Source organism: Sander lucioperca, chromosome 5, assembly GCF_008315115.2.
Source record: "Sander lucioperca isolate FBNREF2018 chromosome 5, SLUC_FBN_1.2, whole genome shotgun sequence".
NCBI classification, from domain to species: Eukaryota; Metazoa; Chordata; class Actinopteri; order Perciformes; family Percidae; genus Sander; species Sander lucioperca.
In genome coordinates, this window is record NC_050177.1 from 20,705,420 (window position 1) to 20,730,102 (window position 24,683).

The following is a 24,683-nucleotide window of genomic DNA, read 5'->3' on the forward strand; positions in this document are numbered from 1 at the left end:
ATTCAGGCTGCACGACTGCTGTCACTCAGGCCCATCCTGGAATGGATTGTGCACCGAGTGGGTCTGGATGAGTTGGTTTTCAATCAGCAAGGAGGATTAAATGCTATCGGTGACAGGTTAATGCATATTAATGCAATTCAGCTGAGCCGAAACTTTTGTCTTTTGCCTTTGTTTAGTTTCTCTTTTGTGGACTTGAACATAGAATCTCATATATTTAATTTCCAGTGGAAACTCTGTATTATTAATGACATTTAAGGATCAAACATGTACTGTGGCCGCTGACCTTGTTTAATCTGACAATGCACACAATTGGGCATTTTAAATGATAGAGAGCTGTATGCAGTATTAGGGCTGGGACCATATGCTTTTGTGACGATTCGATTCTTTCACGATAGGTGGGTGCCGATTCGATTTGTATTGCGATTTTCATTTGTTTGCGATTCTAGAGGTTTTGCGATTACATAGTATTGATTTTTTTTACGATTTTCTTTTCCTCCTTTTTTTTAAACAAAAACAAAAGTAGCATAATACACTTCTAGAGACAATATATCATGAGAGATTTCTAAAAATGAATTGTTTTCTAAAGAATGCACATCACAAGTCAGTCAGTCAGTCAGTCTGACATTTATTTCATTTGTAAAGAGGAATATAACATGTATTTTCTGTTTTTTGTCCGTTTTGCTGGAAACGGATATGATGTAGTCGCCGTCAGCAGTACTGTATAAACAAAATATTTAGGTGAATCATTTGTAAAAAATAATATATATAATTTTTAGGGCTGTCAAATGATTAATTTTTTAATCGCGATTAATCGCTGGATTTCTATAGTTAATCGTGATTAATCGCATGTTTTATCACATGATTAAAATTCTATTATTTTGCATTTCAGAGCAGTTTTTAAGTACATATTAACAATGGAAAGCAATTCTTACCAGTGTATCTTAATTGGGAATAAAATTAATGCACAGAAAGTGACTTTATGAACTTGACTTTAAGATTTGTATTTGTTTATTATTTATTTACTGTAAACAAAAGAAAGATGTGTGAATCTAGTCAAACATTTTAATCTAGAGTCAATATAGTGTTTAGTAACTCCTAAATAATGTTGATTACTCACTGACGTCCGGTGATCACCGGTTAATGAGACAGCGTTTGCAATTTGCAGCAGTTGCAGTGTGGCTGCTTTCTCCGTGTCGTACAGGCTGTGTATGGTGAAACTACTGTCCCCCTCGACAGCAATGTATAAGACGGGTCAGAACATGCCAACCGTAGTACGTCTTTAAGACCCGAGTCTTCTACGATGCTGACAGGTCTGCAGTTAGTTGCCACCAATTTTGCGAGAGTGGTAGTAATTTTTTTGGATTTGGTTTCATCCGCAGGTCGGCAAGTAGCACTCTCCAAAATAGTGCTTTGCCTGAGCCCGCTAGCATCAACCTGAGTCACGTTGACTGTACTACTATGCTTAGCTCGTAGGTGGTAGCTCAAGCTTGACGTGCTTCGGTAATATTTTAATTTGGCTTTACAATGTGCATATGGCTTTCGACCCGTCCGGGAGTTTTGGAAAATAAAAAGCGCCATTCAGAATTGTGTTGCTGTCTTTCTACATCATGCCTGCAGCCTGCAGCAGCAGGATGTGTTGTTACGAGAAAGTATGGCAAAGTGCGGCAAAGGGTCAAAATAGTAGCCTGTTACTCCGGATTTCCACTGAATGCAGAACGTCTGCGGACCAGCTCCGCTGCGGAATGGTTGCGTGCTCCGCCGTCCGTCAATACCCACCAGGTCCGGATTTGTTGCGGCACGGCTGCGGCCTGACTGACAGCTGTAGTCACGAGGACCCACAAGATCTCGCGAATTCACGTAGAATAGAACCACAAAACCAACAACAGTTTGTTTCCATCCAGAGGAGTAGAGGGGAAACAACTCTGTGCTGTGTTTTCAAGGTGTAGTGCAGGGAAATATGATCCGCCGTGAGCACGGTGGATTTTACTTTGAAAATTAACCGGATTTTTATTTTGTTTCTGTGTTCGACTTCCTGTCCCGCACTGCTGTGTGCTGAATTGCTGCGGAGCTCTCCCCGTGGATTTCCACAGGATGCGGAATGTCTGCGGACCGGCTCCGCTGCGGAACGGCTGCGTGCTCCGCCGTCCGTCAATACCCACCAGGTCCGGATTTGTTGCGTAACGGCTGCGGCCAGCCGACCACGAGATCTCGCGAATTCATGTATGTTCGCGCGATATAACAGGATGTAGTTTCTATAAACAGAACCACAAAACCAACAGCAGTTTGTTTCCATCCAGAGGAGTAGAGGGGAAACAACTCTGTGCTGTGTTTTCAAGGTGTAGTGCAGGGAAATATGACCTGCCGTGAGCACGGTCTATTTTATTTTGAAAAATAAGTGGATGTTTTATGTTTTTGTTTCTGTGCTCGACTTCCTGTCCCGCACAATCTGAATTGTGCTAAATTGCTGCGGAGCTCTCCGTCGTCCGTCAAAAATAGAAGCTCTGCGTATCTGCTCCGGAGGGCTGTGGACTGACGGAACTGGGACGGAGTAGGGACGCAGATGTTCTGCAGTCAGTGGAAATACACACACTGACTTTAATGGAAACCTAATGACTCCATCGATGTTCCGGAGACGTTCCGCAGACGTTTCGCATCCAGTGAAAATTGCCGGTCCGGCGTCCGGCAAAAATAGAAGCTCTGCGTATCTGCTCCGGAGGGCTGCGGACCGCCGGAGCTGGGACGCAGTCGGAACGCAGCCGTTCCGCAGTCAGTGGAAATACACACATTGACTTTAATGGAAACCTAATGACTCCGCCGTCGTTCCGGAGCCGTTTCGCATCCAGTGGAAATTGGAGTTAGACATGACGCAAAGCCAAGTGAAGTGAAAATAAATTAACAAATGGCGGCATGCGATTAATGCGATTAAAACAAATTAACGCATTATGCTCAGCCCTTAATCGCGTTGTGATTAACGCGTTAATGCTGACAGTCCTAATCATTTTGATATGGAATAAACAAATTTAAATGTTGGAAAAACAAAACCGAAGAATCGATTTCTTCTCCCCATACAGTAATGTCCCAGAGATAAATGCAGAGGGGAACATGCTCCTCTGCATTACAGATCTGTATCAGCACCCTGAGCGATTGTGCTGAACCCACATGGTCAATAAATTCTCACTGTTTAAAAGGCGCATGAGTAGAATTCTAGTCTCAAAGATCTAATGAAATGACGAGGAATTGACCTTCAGGACACATGGGATTGATTCTTTACCGCCATCCTCATGGTAATTGGCTCAGTATATAGTACTGCTCTGAATCATAAGTGAGTTGTATCAAGGATGTATGTTACACAAGAGCGCTCAGTCCTTCAAGGTTTACAGTTCAGAAAGGCAACAACGGTTCCTCAGGGATTAGAGATGTGCATGGTTCCAATTTAAAAGGCTGAAACGCAGCATCAGCATACAAAAGTGAATCGGCGCACGTCTGAGTGGAAAAAGTCCCCATTCGACCTATTCCGATTTAAAAGCTGTAATGGATTAAAACGGGCCGAAAAAAAACGCTGCATTAATTTCTTGGTTGGCAATAAGAAATTAGTGATCCTGAACTGATTGCTTGTTTAGATAATAAATGGCGGAGCTTCACATGTCATTGACATGTATTCCTACTGAGTGAAAAAGTGGTTGATTTTAAAAGGCTGGAATATATATTTTTAGCACCACAGCTTTTTTTTTCTTTCTCAGGTGGCATGGCCAGGTCAGCAATTTGATTTGAAGTGGGAGTGGCGTGCGAGGCCACTGTGCAAAATTGAACCAAATTCAACCGGCAGCATGTTAAACCATGTGTAAAATCCTTGTGATGGGCTTAGAAAACGATCCCTGGCTGGAGCCGCAGGCTTTGCTCCCACCTCTGTCTTTAGGCATGGTCCCGCTCATTTCTGGGCACCACTCATAGGAGCCTTTGAAGGAAGGGGGGATGTCCAGGAGCCCATTAACCTCCCCTGCACCGGTGCACTGATTCCTAACACACCCAGACACCAGGTCACAACCTCTGCGAAAGCAACCGCCTTTTGACACATTATGCAGGTCTTCCTTTGTTTAATGCAGGCTGTCCTTTTTTATTATTTCCGAGACTCCGAGGAAGGATACTCATTGTGCATTGTAAAATTTCCCAAGAGATAATAAGTGTCAATTTGGCAGTGACACTTATTTTGAGTTGTCTAGTGTTGACTGCAGGCTTGTTTGTCTGCTCATAAAGCTGTTATGGCTCTGGGGTGGCTGTTCAAAACTGTCTAAAAGTGTTAAATTAACTGCTAGCTGTGGGCATATTTTAATACATTAAATCACTGGCATGGATTTTTACACTCGCACAGTTACCACTCCCACTGTCAAAAAAGTAGGGAGCATTATGATTCCTTTTAGAGCCTTTAGAGGGGGTGTGTGGTGGTGGCCCATATTGGCCCCTTATGACCTTATTATTTTTTAATGACATGTTTATGAATCATATTCCTGCAGAGGCATATTGTTCTACTGTGACATTTGCTAAATTATCTTTCTATAAGTGCTCAGTGGATTACTGATGTTCCCCTCGGGAAATTTACTGTAAGAAAGTAAGCCTTGTGACAATGCACGGTGCAATTGTTTTGACAGTTTACCAGAGATCCGAACTATTTCTAGGTGTTCTCCATTGGTGAAGCGTCTTCATTAGTAAAAAAAAAAAAAAGCGTAGGCGGGACTCTTGCTCTCTGCAGCGAGTCAAAGAGAAAGGCAATAAAGGGAGGCAGGGGCTGCACTTTGCCGACGAGCATCTCTGCCGTCCTGCTATAAGACTATACAGTGTTCACTGCCGCCCCGGATCTGCGAACATACACACAGGGACTTCTCTGGAGAGAAAAAAAAGGGCTGAGTTCATCAATGTAACTCCGCTCAGTCAGTCCGAAACTGCGCCGTTTACCTGGATAAGTCCATCGCGAGGAGAAGCTTGGACAGAGAGAGAGAGAGAGAGAGAAGAAGAAGACAAGAGACAGGCGAGTGGAGTGTCGACGTAATACAAAACAACCGTGAAGGAAACGAGAAGAATATGATTGCCAAGCAGCACTTGATCTTCATCCTCTACAGCCTCTGTGCGAGCGTCTTTAAAGGTGAGCCCTGCGCGGATGTTGCTGTATATAGACGGGCGTGGTGTGCGGTGCTGTGGGGGCTGCGTTAAGTGTAAACACCATATGTGACCATGGCGCACGTGAGTGCAAGTATTCAGTAGAAAAAGAGTTGATTTTTTCCCCCCCCCAATTCTTTAAAAAAAAAACAAAAAAAAAAACATGATGTGTGTTTGCGCAGCAGTTTTTGGCCCCGCAGGACGGCTCTCCGTCGTTGTCAGCTGTCAGAGCACAGCCGACTGTGCTGGAATGCCTGGAAGTTGAATTGTGCGGCTCAGTGAAAAGCAGAATGCGGCTGCACTCAAGTTTATGTGGTGTGTGCCGGAGACAACTTGGATGTTGCCCCTTTCCTTTCTTATTAAGTGAAAGAGATGGAGCAGCGTGGCTGCAGATGATCAGCCGCCTCCAGTCTGTGTGCGCATGCAGCTGTGTCCCCTGAAGCTGACACGCAGGGATGCACGAGAGGTTACAGCAGCTGCTGGCACGCGTCCTGTTTGTTGGGAGACTCGTGTCATTGAGTGGATCGTCTTTAAGTCGTACCATCGGGTCCGTTTTGGGCCCTTTCCAAGTCATTTCACACACGACTTTAAATCAACAGAGGTGACAAGAGGTCTTCGATCTAGCCGCATTTGAGTTGAGCTTTTGTCGCCAGCACGGCCAGTTTGCGCACTGTGTGTGTGTGTGTGTGTGTGTGTGTGTGTGTGTGTGTGTGTGTGTGTGTGTGCGCGCGCGCGCGCGCGGACGCATTCTCCAGGACTGTCGGCATGCGTTTACTGACAGCGCGAGCCATGCAGTCGCTCATTCAAAGTTGGGCTGCTGGGATGAGACGCAGGTGAGGTTGAGTATGTGATGGCTCTCTGCAGCCAGACATCAGTGTGTCTCCACATGCCAACTCCCTCAACTCCCCACGGACCGTCCTGCTCCTGGACATGCTTGCGCAGCCACCGCCCCGTAGGCGACCAGTGCGCAGAAACATAACGTCTGCAGCGGAGGGGGGGTTCCTGTCAGCAACTCCCAAATCAAAGCAAAAGAAAATCCCTGCTGACTACAATTTCATAAAATGTAGTCCCACATGACATCAGATTTTGTTGTTGTCATTACTAATTCAGTAGCCTACACTGGGGAGGAGGGAGGACTCAATGGATAGTATAGTGAGAGTGTCCTATGATTGAAGTGTTCATCATATAAAGCTGATTATTATGATTTACAAGAAATAAAGAAGAACCATTTCTGTCGAGGATCCCCGCTTGAGGACCTCACTTTCAGAACCAACACAGGCCATTAAGTCCGTAAGAGGCTCTATAAGGCTGCTCATTTCATTAACAAATAGCATCATCACATCCAAAATCAACTCTCAGATGAGTCCTATTTCAGTCTCAGATTTTGAGCATCGCCTCTTGCCACTTAGTCAAATAAATTTAGTCCAAGTCAGACCATTATGTGTTGAAGAAAACTCAAATGCTAGGCAGCTTAATGGTGTTAAATCTTATGAGACTGATTTGTACATTTCTTATTTGAATTACAACATTATTATTTATTTTTTTTGCCTTGGTGTATGTTGCTTTTGTCAGTCAAGCTGTCTTTCCCTTTTGCAAGTTTCAATCCCAAACATTTGTTTCAATGAGATGTCCAACTTGAGATGCCATCAAGTGGCAGTACATCCAGCTGTGACCTGATGATAGATCCAGACATATCCACCTGGTGCCGTGCCCTCTCAACAAGTGCTCCCCTGTGGAGTGGATCGTGGTTGGGTTTAAATGATCATGCATGATTTAGCATTTTTTTACAGTCCATTAATTATAAACTGTGTAGACGTTGCATCACTGCATATCTTTTGAAAAGCACGCCATATTATGCTCATTTTCAGGTTCATAATTGTATTTAGAGGTTGTTTCAGAATAGGTCTATGTGGTTTAATTTTCACAAAACACCATATGTTTGTTGTACTGCACATTGCTGCAGCTCCTCTTTTCACCCTGTGTGTTGAGCTCTCTGTTTTAGCTACAGAGTGAGACCTCTCACTTCTGTTCCATCTTTGTTGGGAGTTGCACATGCGCAGTAAGTACTGCTAGCCAGTCAGAAGCAGAGTATGAGGGCGTGCCATGCTAGCAGCTAGGCGAGCATTATAACGTGTGTTACAAAGTGACCACGTTTGTCTCTGAAGTAAAGGCTGGACTACAATAGAGCTGTTTGGAGCAGTTTGTGAACAGTGTTTTCTGTTGGAGATGGTAAGTCCCTTTGGGGGGGACTTTGGGCTTTTTCACTTTGTAAACCTATAACGTGCACAAAAAGATATATAACACAATAAAGGAAAGGGAAAAAACCAAAAAGCATAATATGATCACTTTACAGTAAATTATTTCCTACCATCCAAGCAGGCATTCAAGTTAGTGTCAGTATGAAATGAAAATGAACTCGCAGATACATGGAACTAGTTTTGAAAACCTTTCGCATTCAAGAAGACGTTGTCTGTGATATAATAATTGGCTTTCAATAACAATTGCATTCATGGGCTACAGTATGTTGTAAGGAAAGCCGTACACAATTAACGTAAATATCGATAATATTAAAAGGATGTGAATGTGGTAACATTGCATCAAAATGTTGTTTGGCAGCAGACCCTTGAGCACTTCCAAACAGTCTGTCTTTGCAGAACATTACCACACAAGAACAAATAAATGGCCTTACAACTTTTGTCAGTGCCCAGGTTTACTGGGTGTGTCATGATGAAAGCTCAAATTTAGAATCAAAATCGTGAAACCCCTACGGATTACCTTTCGTTTTGAAAGGTTCTGCTGGATGATTGCAATGCTGTAATGAATGGTAGCAGTTGAAACGAATGGTATGCTTTGGGAAATGGTTGAAAGTACAACGCATTCTCATGAACGGGTTGGTACGATATAGTACGGAAACTGATGCACAACAATTCATGTGATATCCTACGAAATTATGACGAGCGCCGGCCGGCCCCTTAAGTAGTACTTCGGGACACGAACATGCGTTTTCTGGGAGAAAGTCTTTTGGTTTCCCTGGGACGTGAAGCCTGCCCCACCCCCACCCCCACCCCCACTTGAAAGCCCTGTGACCTACCTATCCACCTCAACCACCTACCTATGTGGACCAGAACAGTCTTAAACAGCAGCACTCAATGTGGTGCATGGAGCAATAAATACGTGGAATACATACAAATTACAGTGCGTTACTTTTCATAGCTATATGTACGAATGATTCGTGAGAACAGATGGGAAGTAATATACTGTACTGTATGTGAGCTGTAGGTTATATGAAAATCACTGGTATGGTTCTTTAATGTTGGTGTGGGATTGAAGATTTAAGTATTTAAGTTTAGCTTTAAAAAGAGAGTAGAAATACCAAACTTGGAGTATCCCATTATTGCATACTTAAGGTGGCTTTGCTCTTACAATGGACAACCTAGTTTATGGCTGTGCTCTTCACCCTCTTTATGCCTTTTAGTGGACATTATAAAGTGTTGCATTATATATGCTGTTTCAACATTTGGCTGTATAAGAGGGTGTGCAAAACCTATGATTTCCATGCTTTAGAATCCATCTATAAATATATATTATACTGTAACATGGACAGCAAGAGTTGAAACTAGTGCTGTCAAACGATTAAAATATTTAATCGCATTAATGTCATAATTAACTTGTAATTAATCGCAATTAATCGCACATTTTTAATCTATTCTAAATGTCCCTAGATTTCTTTTTGTCCAATTATTTTTTTCTCATTTTAATGCTCTTATCAACATGGAAAAGTGGATTGGCTTGCTTTGTGCTTTTGTCGCCTGGCTTTGACGAGGGGGCGGAGAATTGGCATCAGCTGTGTGCTTGGCCATCAAGTGGTATTTCAGACTGGACTTGCTGCGATGATAGCTCAGTTCACAACGACAAAACACACAGATCACTTTGGTCTTGTCAATGGAACCATTTGGCAACTTTTTAAAAGTAAACTTTCCATTCAGAATCTTATTGGCATCCATTTCGGCGTCTCGCGCTCGCCATCCACTCAAAACGTAACGTTAGCCTACTACTCTTTGGCCGGCTCACAAGCCGCGTGGCTGTTGTTTTGTTTACGGTCTAGCTAGATCCGGTGTGGTGTTGTAGTTTTTCTAACGTTACTAGTTGTTGGAACAGCATGTGAAAAAAACTACAAAATTTGCTAGGCCAAAAAGAAAGTTAATCTCGTGATAAAAAAATTGACGCCGTTAAAATGGGTTTGCATTAACGCCGTTAATAACGCGTTTAACTGACAGCATTAGTTTAAAAGCTGCAAGGATAAGCATGTGTTCCTATAATACTATTATCATCATTAGCTAACACTAAGAGTGTTGAATAAAAATGGACAGCAGAACACTAGCCAAAAACTCTAAGATGCAGTAGTGCCCAATTCAAGGGCTACATTATATATATTTATGCTATGTGGTTTAAGTTTAGACACATTAACTAGGAGCGCCCAGGACAGTGCCCCAGAAGTCAGTGTAGAGAGCACACACTAGGGATGTCCAGATCCGATCACATGATCGGAAATCGGGCCCGATCACGTACTCGATTGGAATCGGACGTTACCTCCTGATCAGGACTCGGATATATATGTATATATATTCTCATTATTTTTTAACACATCTATAGTTATGCGGTGGCACAGAGTTAGACCCTTTTGACTCCACACAGAAACAGCAACGCGTGCGGCATGACATCACTTTGTTGCAGAGACGCTATTGGTTAAATGCCGGCAAAGTAGAACACGGAAGCAGCTTGAAGCGGAAAGCGCGAGTATGTCTGCGGTCTGGAGGTATTATAAAGTTGAATTATTATAGAAGTATCGGATCGGGACTCGGTATCGGTAGATACTCAAAATCAAATGACTCGGACTCGGATTCGAGGGCAAAAAAACCTGATCGGGACATCCCTAGCACACACCTCCAAATTTGTTATTAAAACAGTCAAAAAATGTTTTATCTGCAATCTGCATTGGGATCAGGATTTGCTGCAAGATACACAGATGTGGGGAATTATTGGACACATGTTTGTGTTTTAAAAAGAATGGAAAGAATTCCCTATCTTGCGGTGTTAAGTCCATTTAATAAGCTGCTGATGTGCGTCTAGATCTAGTTCAGACCATGGCTTAACCTTTTAAACAATTTCATTACGATCTGTAAAACAAAAAATGTAGATATCGTGTTTGCTTACAGACAACCAAAACCAACAAATGGGACTGAAAAGAGAACCTCCTCAGCGAAAGTAATAAGGTTCATGCGTCTTCTGTGCGTTCGCAGCCTAATCGACAGTTAAATTGCAGTGCGGCGCATCACACACTGCAGTGATACTGTAGACAAGACTTCAGCCTCAGCAGCTCTGTTCATGCTCCATAATGCTGAGAGTCATTTCATGCAGGCTCATCCTTCTTAGAACAACTAGGCCTACACTATTAGTATTTTTTAAAATGCATCATCGGACTCTTATCTATAGCTGCAGCCTATGGAGTGCTACACTGCATAAATGTTTAATATGCTGTGGTGACTACAGAATAGATTGATTCCTATGTAGAGTTACTGTAATCTATTAACTCCTCTCTATTGTGTGCTCCTGCTCTGATGTGAGGCACTGTCTTGTGCACCAGTGGGGAATTGTGCCACTCTGTGAGGTGTTGGTGCGTCACTACAGCAGAGTCATGACAACGTATTTCACCGAGGGTAGCTGGGCCCTGACACACCAACCAGACGGGCCGACCGTCGGCAGAAAAGCCAGTGGGACTGATCAGTCGGGTCCCGAGGTCCAAAAAATGCCTCAGAACACACTGAGGCGACGCCGACTTGAGCGTACGCTCTGCACGTGCGCGAAACGTAATACGTCTCCATACCAGCAGGCGGCGCTGCTCTGTATCGTTTCCATTAACAGTCTGATTATTTCCCAGAAAATGAAAACCGGCAGCTGATTGGACGAACGCGTCACGTGGGTCTTATTTCTCCGGAAATTCACAGACTGTCATGGTGGCTTGTTCAGAATACGATCTCATATTGTACTAAAATAGTTCACTGAAACGTGTTTCTGAAAACATTTTAAGCAAGAAATAGGCCGTGCAGTTGCTGAATCTGTCTTCATTTCAGATTGACAAAGGTCAGTTTAAAAGATTTTCGTCAGATTTTGAGCGGCTCATCCGCTCGCCATTTCCGGGCGAGTCCCGACTGCCCTGTCCCCGACTGAACATGTCAGGTCGGCCCAAATGAACACCACGGGCACGTGGAGCACGGACACACCAAACAGACTCGAGTCACGGACCTCGCCAGACGGCCCGACGCCCAATTATCGGGCTGGTGTGTCTTCTCTCTAATGCTGATGCCTGACGGACGTGTCAGAGCCAGTTAACAGGTTAGGTGGCAGGCAGGCTAGTAATGCTAATTAGCCATGTGGTGTGGCTAAACTTAGTGCCAGAAATGTAAGTTTTTATGATCCATGCGTTTCTTTGTTGGTCACACGGCTTCTCTGGTTTGGTCTGACATTCCTTCCACTCAAGTGTTTCATCACTTTCCTTTCTTACAGAGCCCCAAAAAGCTCCCATACCGCCGAGGGGAACTTTCTTTGAGCATGTAGCCTTTCATCATTTCTTATCTCGTGAGATATTTTGGCAAGTACAACCTGTAGGTGACAATTGAGCGTTGGTGTGTGTTTGGCCATAACGTGTAGGGGCAGTAATGAGGGGAAAACGGCGAATAAATGAAAGTGTCTCCATTTTTTCTTTTTTTTTTTTACAGCATTTAATCTAGTATCAAAACCACCGACATCAAAACTACAGAGAAAGAGAGACAAGGAGCTTGATGATGAATAATTCTTTCATAATGTAAAATAATCTTCCCTGATTAAGGAGGCAATTGAGGCAAGTCATTAAAAATGCAAAAGTGCCTTGTAAAACATTTGACATTTCCTTCAAATATTGGCCCAAGAGAACACCCATCCATTTTTTTAGGGTTAACTGTGTACTGGGATTATTAGATTGAATTCATTAAATATTGTTTCACGTTATTCATACTAGCTCATGTGAATATATGAGCTATGTATGAATAACATATTGTTATACAAAGTTATGGAGTGGTATTGAAAAGTTCTTCATCTTAATCATCAAAACATCGAAACGTCGAACCATGCTACATTTGCCAGACAGCTGAACAAATGAATGATCCTTAAGACCTTATCAATTTCCCAACATAACAGCTGTGTAAAAGTGTTTTGAATGTCATGATTTAATCATAATCAAACAATTTCAAATCATCAAAATGCTATTCCAGAGCTTTTTTTTTTTACTGGCATCTTTTAGCAGGAAGGCAATGTTTGAAACACTGATGCAATGGAATTTCACTGCAAAGCTCTTTCAAAAATACGTATGCACTACTCTGTGCTACATGCACGCATACTGTATTAATGTATACATCATATACATATCATATAATACTTTGCATTATTTAAATGTTTTCATTTGCATTCATCAGGATGGTAATCCCAACGGATAAGCAAAATAAACTGAATGTACAGTATATGACTTTGAACACTTTTTCTGTACGCATTTGGTTCGGATTGTGAGTATTATGTCACAAAATCCAATCAGCTTTCACCAGCCTAACAATAGTGTAAAATATTGATAAAATATTCATTATGTATAAAAACAAAATCTTGTGTTTTCAGAATTTTAAAGGCTCAGGATTAAAATTCAAGGATCAAATGTCTCCTTTTAGCTTCCTTGTGCAGCCTGCAGTTGTCTGGGGCAGAAAGCACATAGCCTATTATAGAATGCAGTAAAGGGGTAGCCATATCTACCATTAAAATGCTTGATTCCAGCAGCAGCTTTCACAACACTCCGACAGTGGACATAGATGTGAAGAAGTGTCATTTTGAGTGTATTATGGCAGTTGGTGCATCATTACTCTGTTCCTTTATCCGAAAATTGAGTTCTGTTTCAGCTAGGATCTGGGTGTATTGAACATCTCTTGAAATGAATACATATTGGACCCAAGCGAAAGTGAACCCAAAATGTCACATATGGTGAGACACAGCGAGCCTGTGAAATGTATGCATGGGCGCATCTCCTGTGGCTCGGAATAATCAGGCAGCAGGACTAAGCTGGCAGAGCTGAAGGCAAGGTATGGCAGAGGAAGGTGGTTTACAGTCACGGATACCCGTTCCTCACTGCTGAGGGTTAGCTTATCCCTGCAGAGCGTCTCCCAGCTGCCAAGTGCTGGCTCTGGTGCTTTGCTGTATACCACTGCAAATGAATAATCCAGTAAAAAGGGGGACAAAAGTGCTCCAAAAGAGCCGCTGCTACCCTGCTTGCTTTCTGTTGACAGATATACATCTGTAGGGATAAGCCTCGAGCCAGAGGCAAATGTGCTCAGACAAGTGAGGAAGGGGCTTAAAGATGAGCTGCTCGATGCCCCCACTACGCCGCGTGCTGTCAGTCTCCCTTCACCATGCTCTTTGTCATAGCACTTGTACACGCAATGCCCCCTCTGAGTGGGTATCAGCTTATAGCAATGAAGCTGATAGACTGTAAGGGCAATTACACTATTAAAGATTATTTTGACCCGTATTTGAACCAAAGAGGGTAAGAGGTCTACTTGCCAAGAAGCCTGTCTCAAGATACTCATAAGTTTAATGCCACCATTTGTCACGCTGAAAAGTGGTTATAGCAGTGCTTACATCAATCTCAGGCTCCTGAAGAGGCACCTGTTTTAACGGGGAAATCCACCATTAAACATCATTTACATGTATTTCTAATATAGGCTCTGACAGCTGAGTCAATATTTCTAAACCTAAACGACGAGCTGCCGAAGCTAAAACCCACAGAGCCAACTATTTCATTTGCAGATACTGTGAGAGGAAGGTCTGGCTAGTCCACACAGCATTCCGGGATGAGAGATAAACGTGCTCTGGTTTATTGGCATTTCTTTAAACCAATCACAATCGTCATGGGCAGCGCTAAGCCCCAGACACTATGATGGCACCTCTGCAAAACAGCCTCGGGAAGGAACTTGTTTTGGTGGAACACATGTACGTACAAAAGTTGTTTAAGTCGTTCGGCAGAAAACTCAGATTGGACAGATAGTCTAGCTAGCTGTCTGGATTTACCCTGCAGAGATCTGAGGAGCAGTTAACCACAGTCCTCAGAAATCGGAGTTTAGAACGCCAACACAAAGAAAGAGGAAGGTAACGGGACATCTGGCTGAAATGAGGTTCATCCAGCGGAATTTCCGGCAGCACCGGAACAATCCCAGAAGTGAAACATCGTCGATATATATGAGACTGACTTCATAGTTTGGGTATCCTTTATATTATCATTTGCAACCACATTGACCACCATACCAGCTGTAATTGGAGGCAGATTATTAGAGTAAAATAGCATTGTGAGTCTGTCTGCTCATGATCTATATGCTGATGTATTTCAGAACACTGCACTGTCACTTCCTGTGTTGTATCTTTTTAGTAAACTGTGGCCCAAACGTGGGCCCAAACCTAATGAAATAAAGATATTTATTTTATAATGTCACATAAACATTCTTTAATAAAAAGAAATAAGTGAATACATAAATGACAAAGATTTACTTTCTGTTAATCATGCAAACACACTAGTGAATTTTGTCAGTCATCATGCTTACAACACAACACACTGTAGTCGTCGGACAAGTAATGGAATTAGAAAATAAATAAATATTTTTCAGATAGCAGTGCAAACTGGAGTGAGCCGAAGCTTGAAAATGCCTGTACCCCATAAGTCATACTTTATCTTTTCAGACAGTATTCAACCTAAAACGACTGGATGTCCAGAACCGACCATCTTTCCTCTGTTTACTAAAAGCTAATGGGTTAATGTCTTAACATTTTCACTATCTTTATGGTGCAAATATGATATGTAGTCAACCACTAAAGGGTTAAAGGTCCTTCAAACAATAGTCTTTAAAGGTGCAGCAGAATTGATCCTACTTAATATCTACTGCAAACACCTAAAATCATCTAAAAATGAACTCAAACTGTATTTGAGTCTGAATCTGCAGAGAATGGAATAAAATAAAAGGTCTTGATGAATGAGACTCAGCTGTGGTAGGCATCTGTACTGTGAGAGCTTTATGCATTCCCTTCATTCCAGTATTGTGGACTGAATTGAAGCCTATACTTCATTTTATGCCTGTTTTCAGTGTTGACCTTTACCAGTCTCTCTTGGCCCTCATCTCTGTTGAAGTAGGCTTTGTGCCCGACTATGGATGAGCCTCTGAATCTCATTTAGCCTGTGTGATGATCTCCATTTTCTCCTCTTGCTGCAGTCTCTCTATGAACAAAGTTTTTTTTGTTCAGAAATGACAGCCATACACCAGTCGCTGACCTGGCGGGCTTGTAATCTATTATAGTCATTCTTTTAAGAGCGGACGCCACCTTGAAGTTATGTCACCTTTTTGTTTTCTGTTGCATGTTCATGAGCTTCACTGATTATTATCACAGAAGTGGAAGGCATCTTCACAAAAAGTAGTCCTCATTCTGCAAGAAAACAAAACAAATGTTGGCTAATGCCAGTAAGAGTAAGTGTTGAGTGCACAATGTTAACCATGAAATATTGGGAGCCTCATTATGTGTTTGCCATAATATATGTCATTCTCTGCTTGTGCTGTGCATGTTTGGGAGGTTTCCAAAAAGAGTGTTTGACTATGCGAGGTATCACACTGCAACCAAACACCTGGCAGACTGACCAGAAGTGACCGTACTTGTTTTGAGTGATGTCAGGGTCTTTTCTTGCCAGTGCACTAACAAAGCTGCAATATGGAGAATATGCTGGGGAGCCTTTGTTTTAGTAGCATTATGTAACCTACATTTTATTTAGCTATAATGATTCAAATGTGCATTAAGTTCACACAACCTGTCCTTTCTGTGAATTTGTTAGTATAAAGCTTCAGTATTAAGAAACAGAAGTCCTCAGTGGAAGGGCAGCTGTGGTCAAGCTTTTGGAAAATGTATTCAGAGTTGGTGCTTATTAGGGCTGCACAATATATATATATTTTTTTTATCATCATCGCGATATAAAGTGGTACAATAAACACTTCACGGAAGGGTGCACCATATTGCGATTGTGTTAGTTGAAAGAAAATATCAGTAGAAAACTACACTTTAAAATGTCATTCTTTTTTAGTGGTGCCTTTTCAATTCAATGTTCAGTTTGTTCAATAAAATGTTAGAGATGATTTCCTTTAATTTGTTTTAAATCCAACAAGCAATTAGTTGTATTTTAACAGAATACTGAAAGCAGCAGAAAGGCAGAACTGAGTACATTTTAATATCTGTTTATTTATCGCAAGTAATATCATTATCGCGATATTCAACAGCGTTAGCGCATATTTTCCTCATATCGTTCAGCCCTAGTGCATATTGATGTACTTAACGTTGGTGTTCAAAATGCAAATGAATGTGTTTTATACATGCTGGCCACTGGTTTTAGTTGTTTCTATTTTTTATGGGTTGCCACAGAAATTCCATGAGTCTCACACAGTCGGTAGGATTTTGCACCACTGGGTTGCTGTGCTCATAAAGCCCCTTCAGTCGAGCAGTCAGGCTGGACGTCTGAGCTCCAGATAAAGGACACTCTGTTGCACTATCTTTGGTAATTTGATAGCTTGCTGGAATAAGTCATGCATTTTCATAGACTTGTAAGCAGCAAATCATGGCAAATGAATGTATTTATGTATGTATTTATGTATTATGTATGTATTTATTCCAGGGCGATGTTTTGCATTTTATGGCTATATGATTTGATGTGGTTTATGCACGATACAAAATTAAAGACCCTGAAAATAAATAAAAATGATTGAAAGAAAAACCTGAAGAGAGAGAGCGAGAGAGAGGCTTGTAACCATTTGGTGGGGCAAAAAATGAAAACATTAATATCCTCAGCTTGCTGAATCCCTCTCAGGGTCACGCGGAGCTGTAGAATAACCCAGCATACATTTAGCATTAGCAGGCAGGTGCACCTGTCCGTCACAGAGGCCATCATACACAGACAGGCAATAACATTCAAGGCAATTTAGTGGGCTTTTCCCAGTTCCCAAATTTGTACCTCTTCGACTCCTCGATCCTTGATTCTCCGGCTTGCGACCCGGGAAATCGTTGTCAGCGCGCCATGTTGAAGGACGTCCCAATTCCTGAAATGCACATCGAGGAGTGAGGATCGAGGAGGCTCCTCGGGGGAGTCGAAATCGAGGATACACTGATGTATCCTCGCGGAAGACTGAGAGAGTGAGAGAGAGAGAGAGAATCTGCGGCTCCGTGGTTAACGGATCGGGCCGGTCAGATCATACAAATTAACATTCTGATTAATGGCGTGTGGGTGAAATAATACACAGTCAACGAGGAAAATATTAACGTTCTCTAAAAGGTGAACGCATCAGAGCTGCTGTCGGACAAACTGCTTCATTTGTAAGATGGTCTGATCCGCTCGAGAAACGGAAATTGAACTTCACTAGGATCATTTCAGAATCTAAAGGTCTAGTTCTGTTTACTCTGTCCAGTTTGTAACTACAGTTAGTTTTGCTGCTTAAATATCCGACAATATCAGCTGCAGTGGCATTTCTGCGCGCATGGAAACTTTTACAAACAGCATCTCTAATCATTAAAGTAAATTGTTATAGAAAACATTTTACATTAATACAATACATCATTTAAAAAACAACGGAGCCTGCAGGGACAGCCGAGGGCCATTTAGACGTCCATGCGGGTCTCTAAATCGGAGAAAATAATTTGTTCAGGTGGGTGGAAGGTGGTAGATGTTATGCTTATTCGGATAAAGGGCTGATCCACGCAGATAGAGTGCGTTCTGTGTGTATATAATATATGCCTAGCCTTTATATTTGTATAGTTCTTTTCATCCACGTTGTGAATTGAATTTAAAGTAAATATATAGAAGATGTCATGGACATTTCTGCTCCTCTGACAGAGATCATAAAATGCAGCGTATGACAAAACAATAGACAGCTGACGCAGTGGTGCTGCTCGTCATATTTAATTGACGTCGCTTTTAATGACGGCTCGGCGGCAGAGATGTCTTGTGTTTTTTAAATGGCTCTTGCCTTGACTCCTCTCTCCTCGGTGCTCTTCCTCGACTCCTCGGCTCACATCTCCTGTGGGCGGGACTACGATGCGAGGGGAATCGGGGATGCACAAACTGGGAAATGGGAAAGGCCCGTCTCCACTCCGGTCCACTTCAGACTTTTATGCCATGAAATCTGTAAGGAGAGCCAGAGGAACTAGGGGAAAACATGCCAACTTAAAGAGCACACACTGCAAACTTAACAAAGAGGAGGCTAATTAAAAGTGTCTTCAACTCTGGCAGTATTCAGTATTCTGTGACCTATTCCCATGTGCTTTTGGTTTGTCTCTACTCCCCAGTGTTATCACTGCAAAAAAAGTAAAGTGACTGTTTAAGTGCCTGAGAGCATCGTGTAAAGATGCACCAGTCCAACCAGTTTATTTTCTTCTCGCAATTACATTTTACAACTTTATTGAGCAAACTTGCTTGTAGTTATCAGTAGACTAATTCCCACTGCATACACTGTCTGAAGGCAGTAGGACATGCAAATCTCTGCATCACAGTCACATTATAAAACCGGTCCCTGACAGTTTTTAAGAAAACTTCATTGCTGCATCTGTGAGTAATGTTTTGCTTGAAATTATCAATGGTGTTAGTAAAGCCCAAACAATATATGACCCACATAGGGGCATCCTAAAGATAAAACATGGCTAATTTCCAGTTGTGCCTAGACGGTAGTTGTCCCCTGTTAACTAAATGTAATGGTATATAGATGGACTAAAGCCTGTGGTTAATGCACACATCCATGCTGGGTAAGTCTGCACAATGTCCACTGTAATTAAAGCATATACACACCATGCAGATTAGTTATGCAATGAATTGCATGTTCTCACTGATGGTATGCATACAGCATATTTTATATTGTATCTGCTAATGCTTTTACAAATGTTCATCACAAGGGTAATGTGTTGAACTGATTTAAACATGCAACTCATTTCACTGCACAGAAAAGGTCCTTAATGAAAAAATGTATGTTTTTGTATTTCAGTGAAGAAATTATGTTTATATAGGTGCAATGCAAACAGAAATGTGAAACAAATTCAGCATCTGCTTTAGTGAAAGAACTGGAAAATGATTTTGTTCTCCATCGCCATCCCAAAATTCTACCTTTTGGAATAAAGACACAAAAAGCACAAACTAAAGCTCATGCATGTTTATGCCCTTTTATTGACTCCCTCTTTTAAAGGCTTCCCACGGGTCTCTAAAGCTGGAGTGTAGAAACTGAATGCAGGCATATTTGCAAGTGAAGGTGGGGGATAAAAGCATTGAAACTCATGTCCTCATAAAGAGGGATCAGCAGTGTGAACGGGAGCTGCATACCGATGCAAGAGATGCCAGTGCTCAGAGCCAGAGAGCATGCTTTGCTGGAAAAAAAAAGAGCCTTAAAGCCGCTAAGCTGAGAGCAGGAAGGGGAAAGGAAGCAAGCGTGTCTAGCAGGAAGGCACACAAAGTGTAAAAAGCAGAGAGAAGTAGGTGTAATGTAAGATACATCTGCCATTTCCTTCACCTGCTATGACAAATGACGAAAGGGGTTAATGGAGTTTTAAAATAAACGTTAAACCATTACTTGTATGGCAACGTAGCACACTGTCTTTCAACAAATTTACTTTTTAATTGAAAAGGAAAAAAATCAATTTTTCTTTACAGATGCACTGTATGAGGAAAGAAAGCTTAAGATTTGTGAAGAAATGAAACATAAAGCCAAGCCTGAGTGAGTTCCCTGTGTTCAGAGACGCATTACGATTAGTAAAGATAGATGACCTTCTCCAGAGACTATAGTGCATTGGTAATTTTCTTTTAAGGAAAGTGTTTTAACCGCCTGCTGTGTTCTGTTGACAGAGAGTTGGGATGTTTGGAGCAGTTTATTCTAACCCTGAAGCATTATTGTTTCAGTTTGTTTGACTTTGGCAGCCATAAACTGTGCCTCTCAACTGCAGGTGTTAAGTAAGCGCTCTGAGAATGAAGGTGCCCCCCCCCCGCCCTTTTTTTGGAAGCTGGAGCAAACAGCTTTTTAAAATGACTTTTCATCATATGCAAGGGCTCAGTGCTGCCACAGTTTGGGTCTTCAGTACAGTCAAAATACACTGTATAAATACATTAGCTTTATATGATGGGACTTTTCTTGTAGAGCACAATAAAAAAAAACACATGTATACACACACACACACAGACACACACACACACACACACACACACACACACACACGTACACATCTGATTATAATAAATATAAGCAATACAAATATGGAAAGGTTAGTGACCTAAAACAGCAGTTTTGAGGTAAGAAAAGTTTCACGTAGCAGATGTTGCCTGCACAAAACCAGAGGTGTTGACCTCCTCATTGATTCTAAAAGGCTCGATTCCATTTGAGTCTGTTTACAGTATCATCACCATATATATGAGAAGGGTGATACTTTTTTATTTATTTTATTTTTCCTCAATTCCCCAAAATTCACTGCAGCAGAACGGTGACTTCCCTGACTATAATTGTGTCCGCAGTGATGTTGTGGTCTTCAGGGAACATTTGGTCTGACTAACACTCTGTGTAGAAGACTATACATAATGATACATTTAATTTACTATGGACACTGAAATAAAGAATAAAGGGTGCGGATGAGTTTAATTCATAATGGCCCCTGTAGTTAAAGTGTGCCGTATATGCTGTGCTGTGCAGTTCACTTAATTTAATTAATTGCATATTCTCTGACAGCTTGCATATGGGAACTATTTTGGGCTTTAACATTTTTTATCATTAGGGGGTTTTGCTGTATAATTGTTGAACAGGCAGTTATCATCAATTAGTCATAAGGTCTTTAATTTGGATATTCAGACTACGAGGTCAGAGACCCTGTTTTTAAATGGAACAACTCTAGGTGTACCTAGTTTGAGGAGGGTCATTATCCTTACAAACAAAACATGGCAAATTACTATTTGTCGTTGCAATTAAGTGACCAAAAAAGTTCCAAACCTAATAGGGGAGTAAAGGAAGAAACAGGATGGTGTAAGTCAGACCTGCTAACAACAAGTGATGCTAGATGCTTGTGCCAACATGGACAGTGTTGAACTAGTCATGTGATATGTGATCCCTCAATTCTCATGCGATTTTGTGATATTGCACGAATCCAGCTGCTGTGCAAGGTAGTCTATATCCACGACGTTCCACTTCTGGGATTGCTCCATTGCCGGTGTTAGGCAAGTTACTTCCAAAATGTAATATATTATAGATTACAAGTTACTGTCATTTGAGAGTAATCAGTTATATTACAATATTACTGTCTCTGAATTGTAATTCTACTACTTAAACTACTTTTGCATTACTTTTGAGTTACTTTCACCAAAATAACAACGGAAGTTTGACTTGGCAGGTAGCTTGTGAATTTCACCACCGGATCAATAAAGTCTCCTCTTTATCCACTTTAATACATCATAGATTATTCATAATATTTTGTATCATTAATATGAATATGCAAAGTAACTAAAGCTATAAAAATAGGGAAGTAAAACGTACAATAGGCAAGTAGGAGAAAATGAAAATACTCAATTAAAAGTACCTTACAGTTGTATTGAAGTACAGCATAGTTACTTTCCACGGCTGATGAAATGCAATGGTATTTACATGTAGCAAGCCTAAACATGAATTCCCGACATGTTTCTATCTGTCAGCAGCTCGGACACACGGCTGTCCGTGCTGACGTACCCGTTGGGGACACAGACGTTGTCCGTACCGTCTCTGGTTCTGGCTCTGACCACGGGAACAGTGACGGGACAGCTCGCATCAACGCAGCGTAATAACTCCTGAAATGTATCCGTCTCTGCAGTCATCTCAACCATCGAACACAGCAACAGGAAATAATACTCACCGCTTTTCTTTTCTGTAAAGAAATGTTTTGTGGTGTTGGTGAATTCTTAAAAAATACAAAACACCACTAAATGTTGCGTTAAAATGCGTTGTAACTCGCGTTACTGAGATTGTAACGGGTATAATATTACCGAAATTTAATTAGTAATGCGTTATATTACTGCGTTACAACTTAAAGGAATACATTACGGTAATTGCGTTACTTTTGTAACTTGCTGATGGAAATTTTGCCGGATTTCACTCTTTTCGGCCAGATGTCCGTCACCTTCCGCTTTTTGTGTGTTGGAATTCTAACCTCCGGTGGATTTCTGAGGACTATGGTTAACTGCTCCTCCGATCTCTGCAGGGTAAATCCAGACAGCTAGCTAGTCTATCTGTCCAATCTGAGTTTTCTGTTGCACGACTAAAACTACTTTTGAATGTACACGTTCCACCAAAACAGTTCCTTCCCGAGGCTATTTTGTAGAGGCACTGGGGATCCGTCCGGCGCTTAGCGCCGCCCAAGACGACTGTGATTGGTTTAAAAAAATGCCAATAAACCAGAGCACGTTTTTCTCCTATCCCGGAATGCTGTGTGGACTAGCCAGACCCTCCTCCGCAGTGCGGTGGAGGAAGGTCTGGCAAAGCGAGACTAGCGCAAGGTAACTTAACTCCTCCCATTCCGCAGAATCTGTAACTCTTGACCTAAGTAGCTGACAAAGATGGTGGTGAGCAGTTAGTGACATCATAGAAGCCAAGTCAATGTCTTTCTTGTCAGCTTTTTGTCACTGTGCCCAAGAAAACCCCATTTATACTGTATAAATGTTTGCATTTTCTATTTAATCAGTTATAACCCCACCCTGTCATCAGCTGGGGTTACTGCCCCCTGCTGGCCATGGCATACAATATATATTACAGTCATTGTGTACTTGAAGTTACAAAAATGTGTCATTTTTCTAAAGTAGGGCTGCAATTAAAGATCATTTATATTATTGTTTAATCTGCAGTTTATTTTCTCAATATTTAATTAATTGTTTAGTTAAAGAAATGTCAAAGAATAGTGAACTAATGCCCATCAACCTGTGTTGCTTGAAAAATGACGAATGATTATCAAAGTAGTTGCCAATACATTTTTCTGTCGATTGAATAATTGATTAACTGACTAAACATTTCGGTTATTCCTTTTTTTGGAATATACCCTAACTTTAACCTTTCACTTGATAAAATTCATAATCAATCAATATTGTGTTTGACATTTATTTACTCTCGATACAACTTGTTTTGAAATAGATACATTCTTTAAAGTAAACATTTTAAAAAAGTGAATTAATTCATTAGTAATTTACCAAAAAGCATTGGTTCAGGAATAGGAAACAGTGGAAACAGTGGGACCAATGAGAAGAGCATACGCTATAGTTTTGCTCTAAGTATGAACTTTGAGCCCAATAATAGTCCTGCCTTGACCATAGTCAGCCATATCTGCTATCTGTTAGAAAATGCTACAAGAAAAGATGTGCTATTTTGGATTGTGCTGCTGAAAGAGCAGAATATAAAGCCAGGATGGAACCTACAATAAGCCCTTATAATGGCCAGTCTGGATAGACCCTTCCTTTTGTGGGCTCAGAGATGATTACACATTTAGTATCCTCCAGTACTCCATGAGTGTGAGGACATCCGGTGTGTAGCAAGTGACCTTAACTACTGGAGCTGTAGCATCCCCCAGATAATGACCACTCTGAACCCCAGGAGCAGGACTCATCACCCCATAAATACAGAGACCATATGGACTCGCGGTGGAAAAGCTGCCGACAGTCACTTTTTCAAATGGACTCATACTTGTAGGAGGCTTTTGTGCTGTGAAAAAAGACTTGGTTGGCATTTTCACAGGTTCGTGAAGACTGTGTTTTGTGGAGACTGTAGTTCAGTTACAATGGCTAAATGGCAGATGTCTCTAAAAGTGTAGTACAATTTTCAGTGTGTTCTCAACCCAAAGGAAACGATATGATCAGATATACTGACTAAATATCTGGTTGTGGAGTGTTAAAGAGCCTTGTTCAGGGTAAATTCATGGGCATTGTGTAACAGATAATGTTGCATTTCTGATGTAAACACATTACTTACAAAACAGTTGTTCTGAAACCCAAAATGTGGTTGCAAAGGAGCAGTTAGGAGCTACTGTAGCTGATGTTTGTAGACCACACGGCACCACATGACCCATAGGTCTGTGAGCCTTGGAAATGATGCTCAGGATGTTTTTGAAAAAGGATACGGTTGCTTTGAAATAATTGATCACTATAAAACCATCCAGGATTTTCAGAGCTTTGAGATGATCAAAAATTCAGATCCTCTTCCTTCTAAAGGGAATCGCAATCTAAAGGAGTTTTTCTGTATCTCTAGATTCAGCCCTGATTTGAACAATTACTTTGTGAGGTAGCTTGATGTAGAAGTACAGTAGCATCTCTGGACACAATTGTCTTTTGTGGTACACACCAATGAATTCGGTGATGCTAATCTTGAAGCACCGATATGACTCAACCAAGGATCTCCAATCTACAA

The 24,683-nt window shown here is 41.4% G+C and overlaps 1 protein-coding gene across 3 annotated transcripts in view; it reads left to right on the forward strand.

The window, feature by feature from the left end:
* Positions 1-4,743: 4,743 nt before the first annotated feature.
* cadm2b (cell adhesion molecule 2b) overlaps positions 4,744-24,683 on the forward strand; it is a 181,709-nt gene continuing 161,769 nt past the window's right edge. Inside the window, exon 1 of one of the 3 annotated variants that reach the window (XM_031297478.2) lies at positions 4,744-5,137. In XM_031297478.2, the coding sequence (XP_031153338.1) occupies positions 5,077-5,137 (61 nt within the window). In that variant the 5' untranslated portion in view covers positions 4,744-5,076. The remainder of the gene's footprint in view (positions 5,138-24,683) is intronic. The other 2 variants (XM_031297476.2, XM_031297477.2) reach the window with 2 other exon arrangements.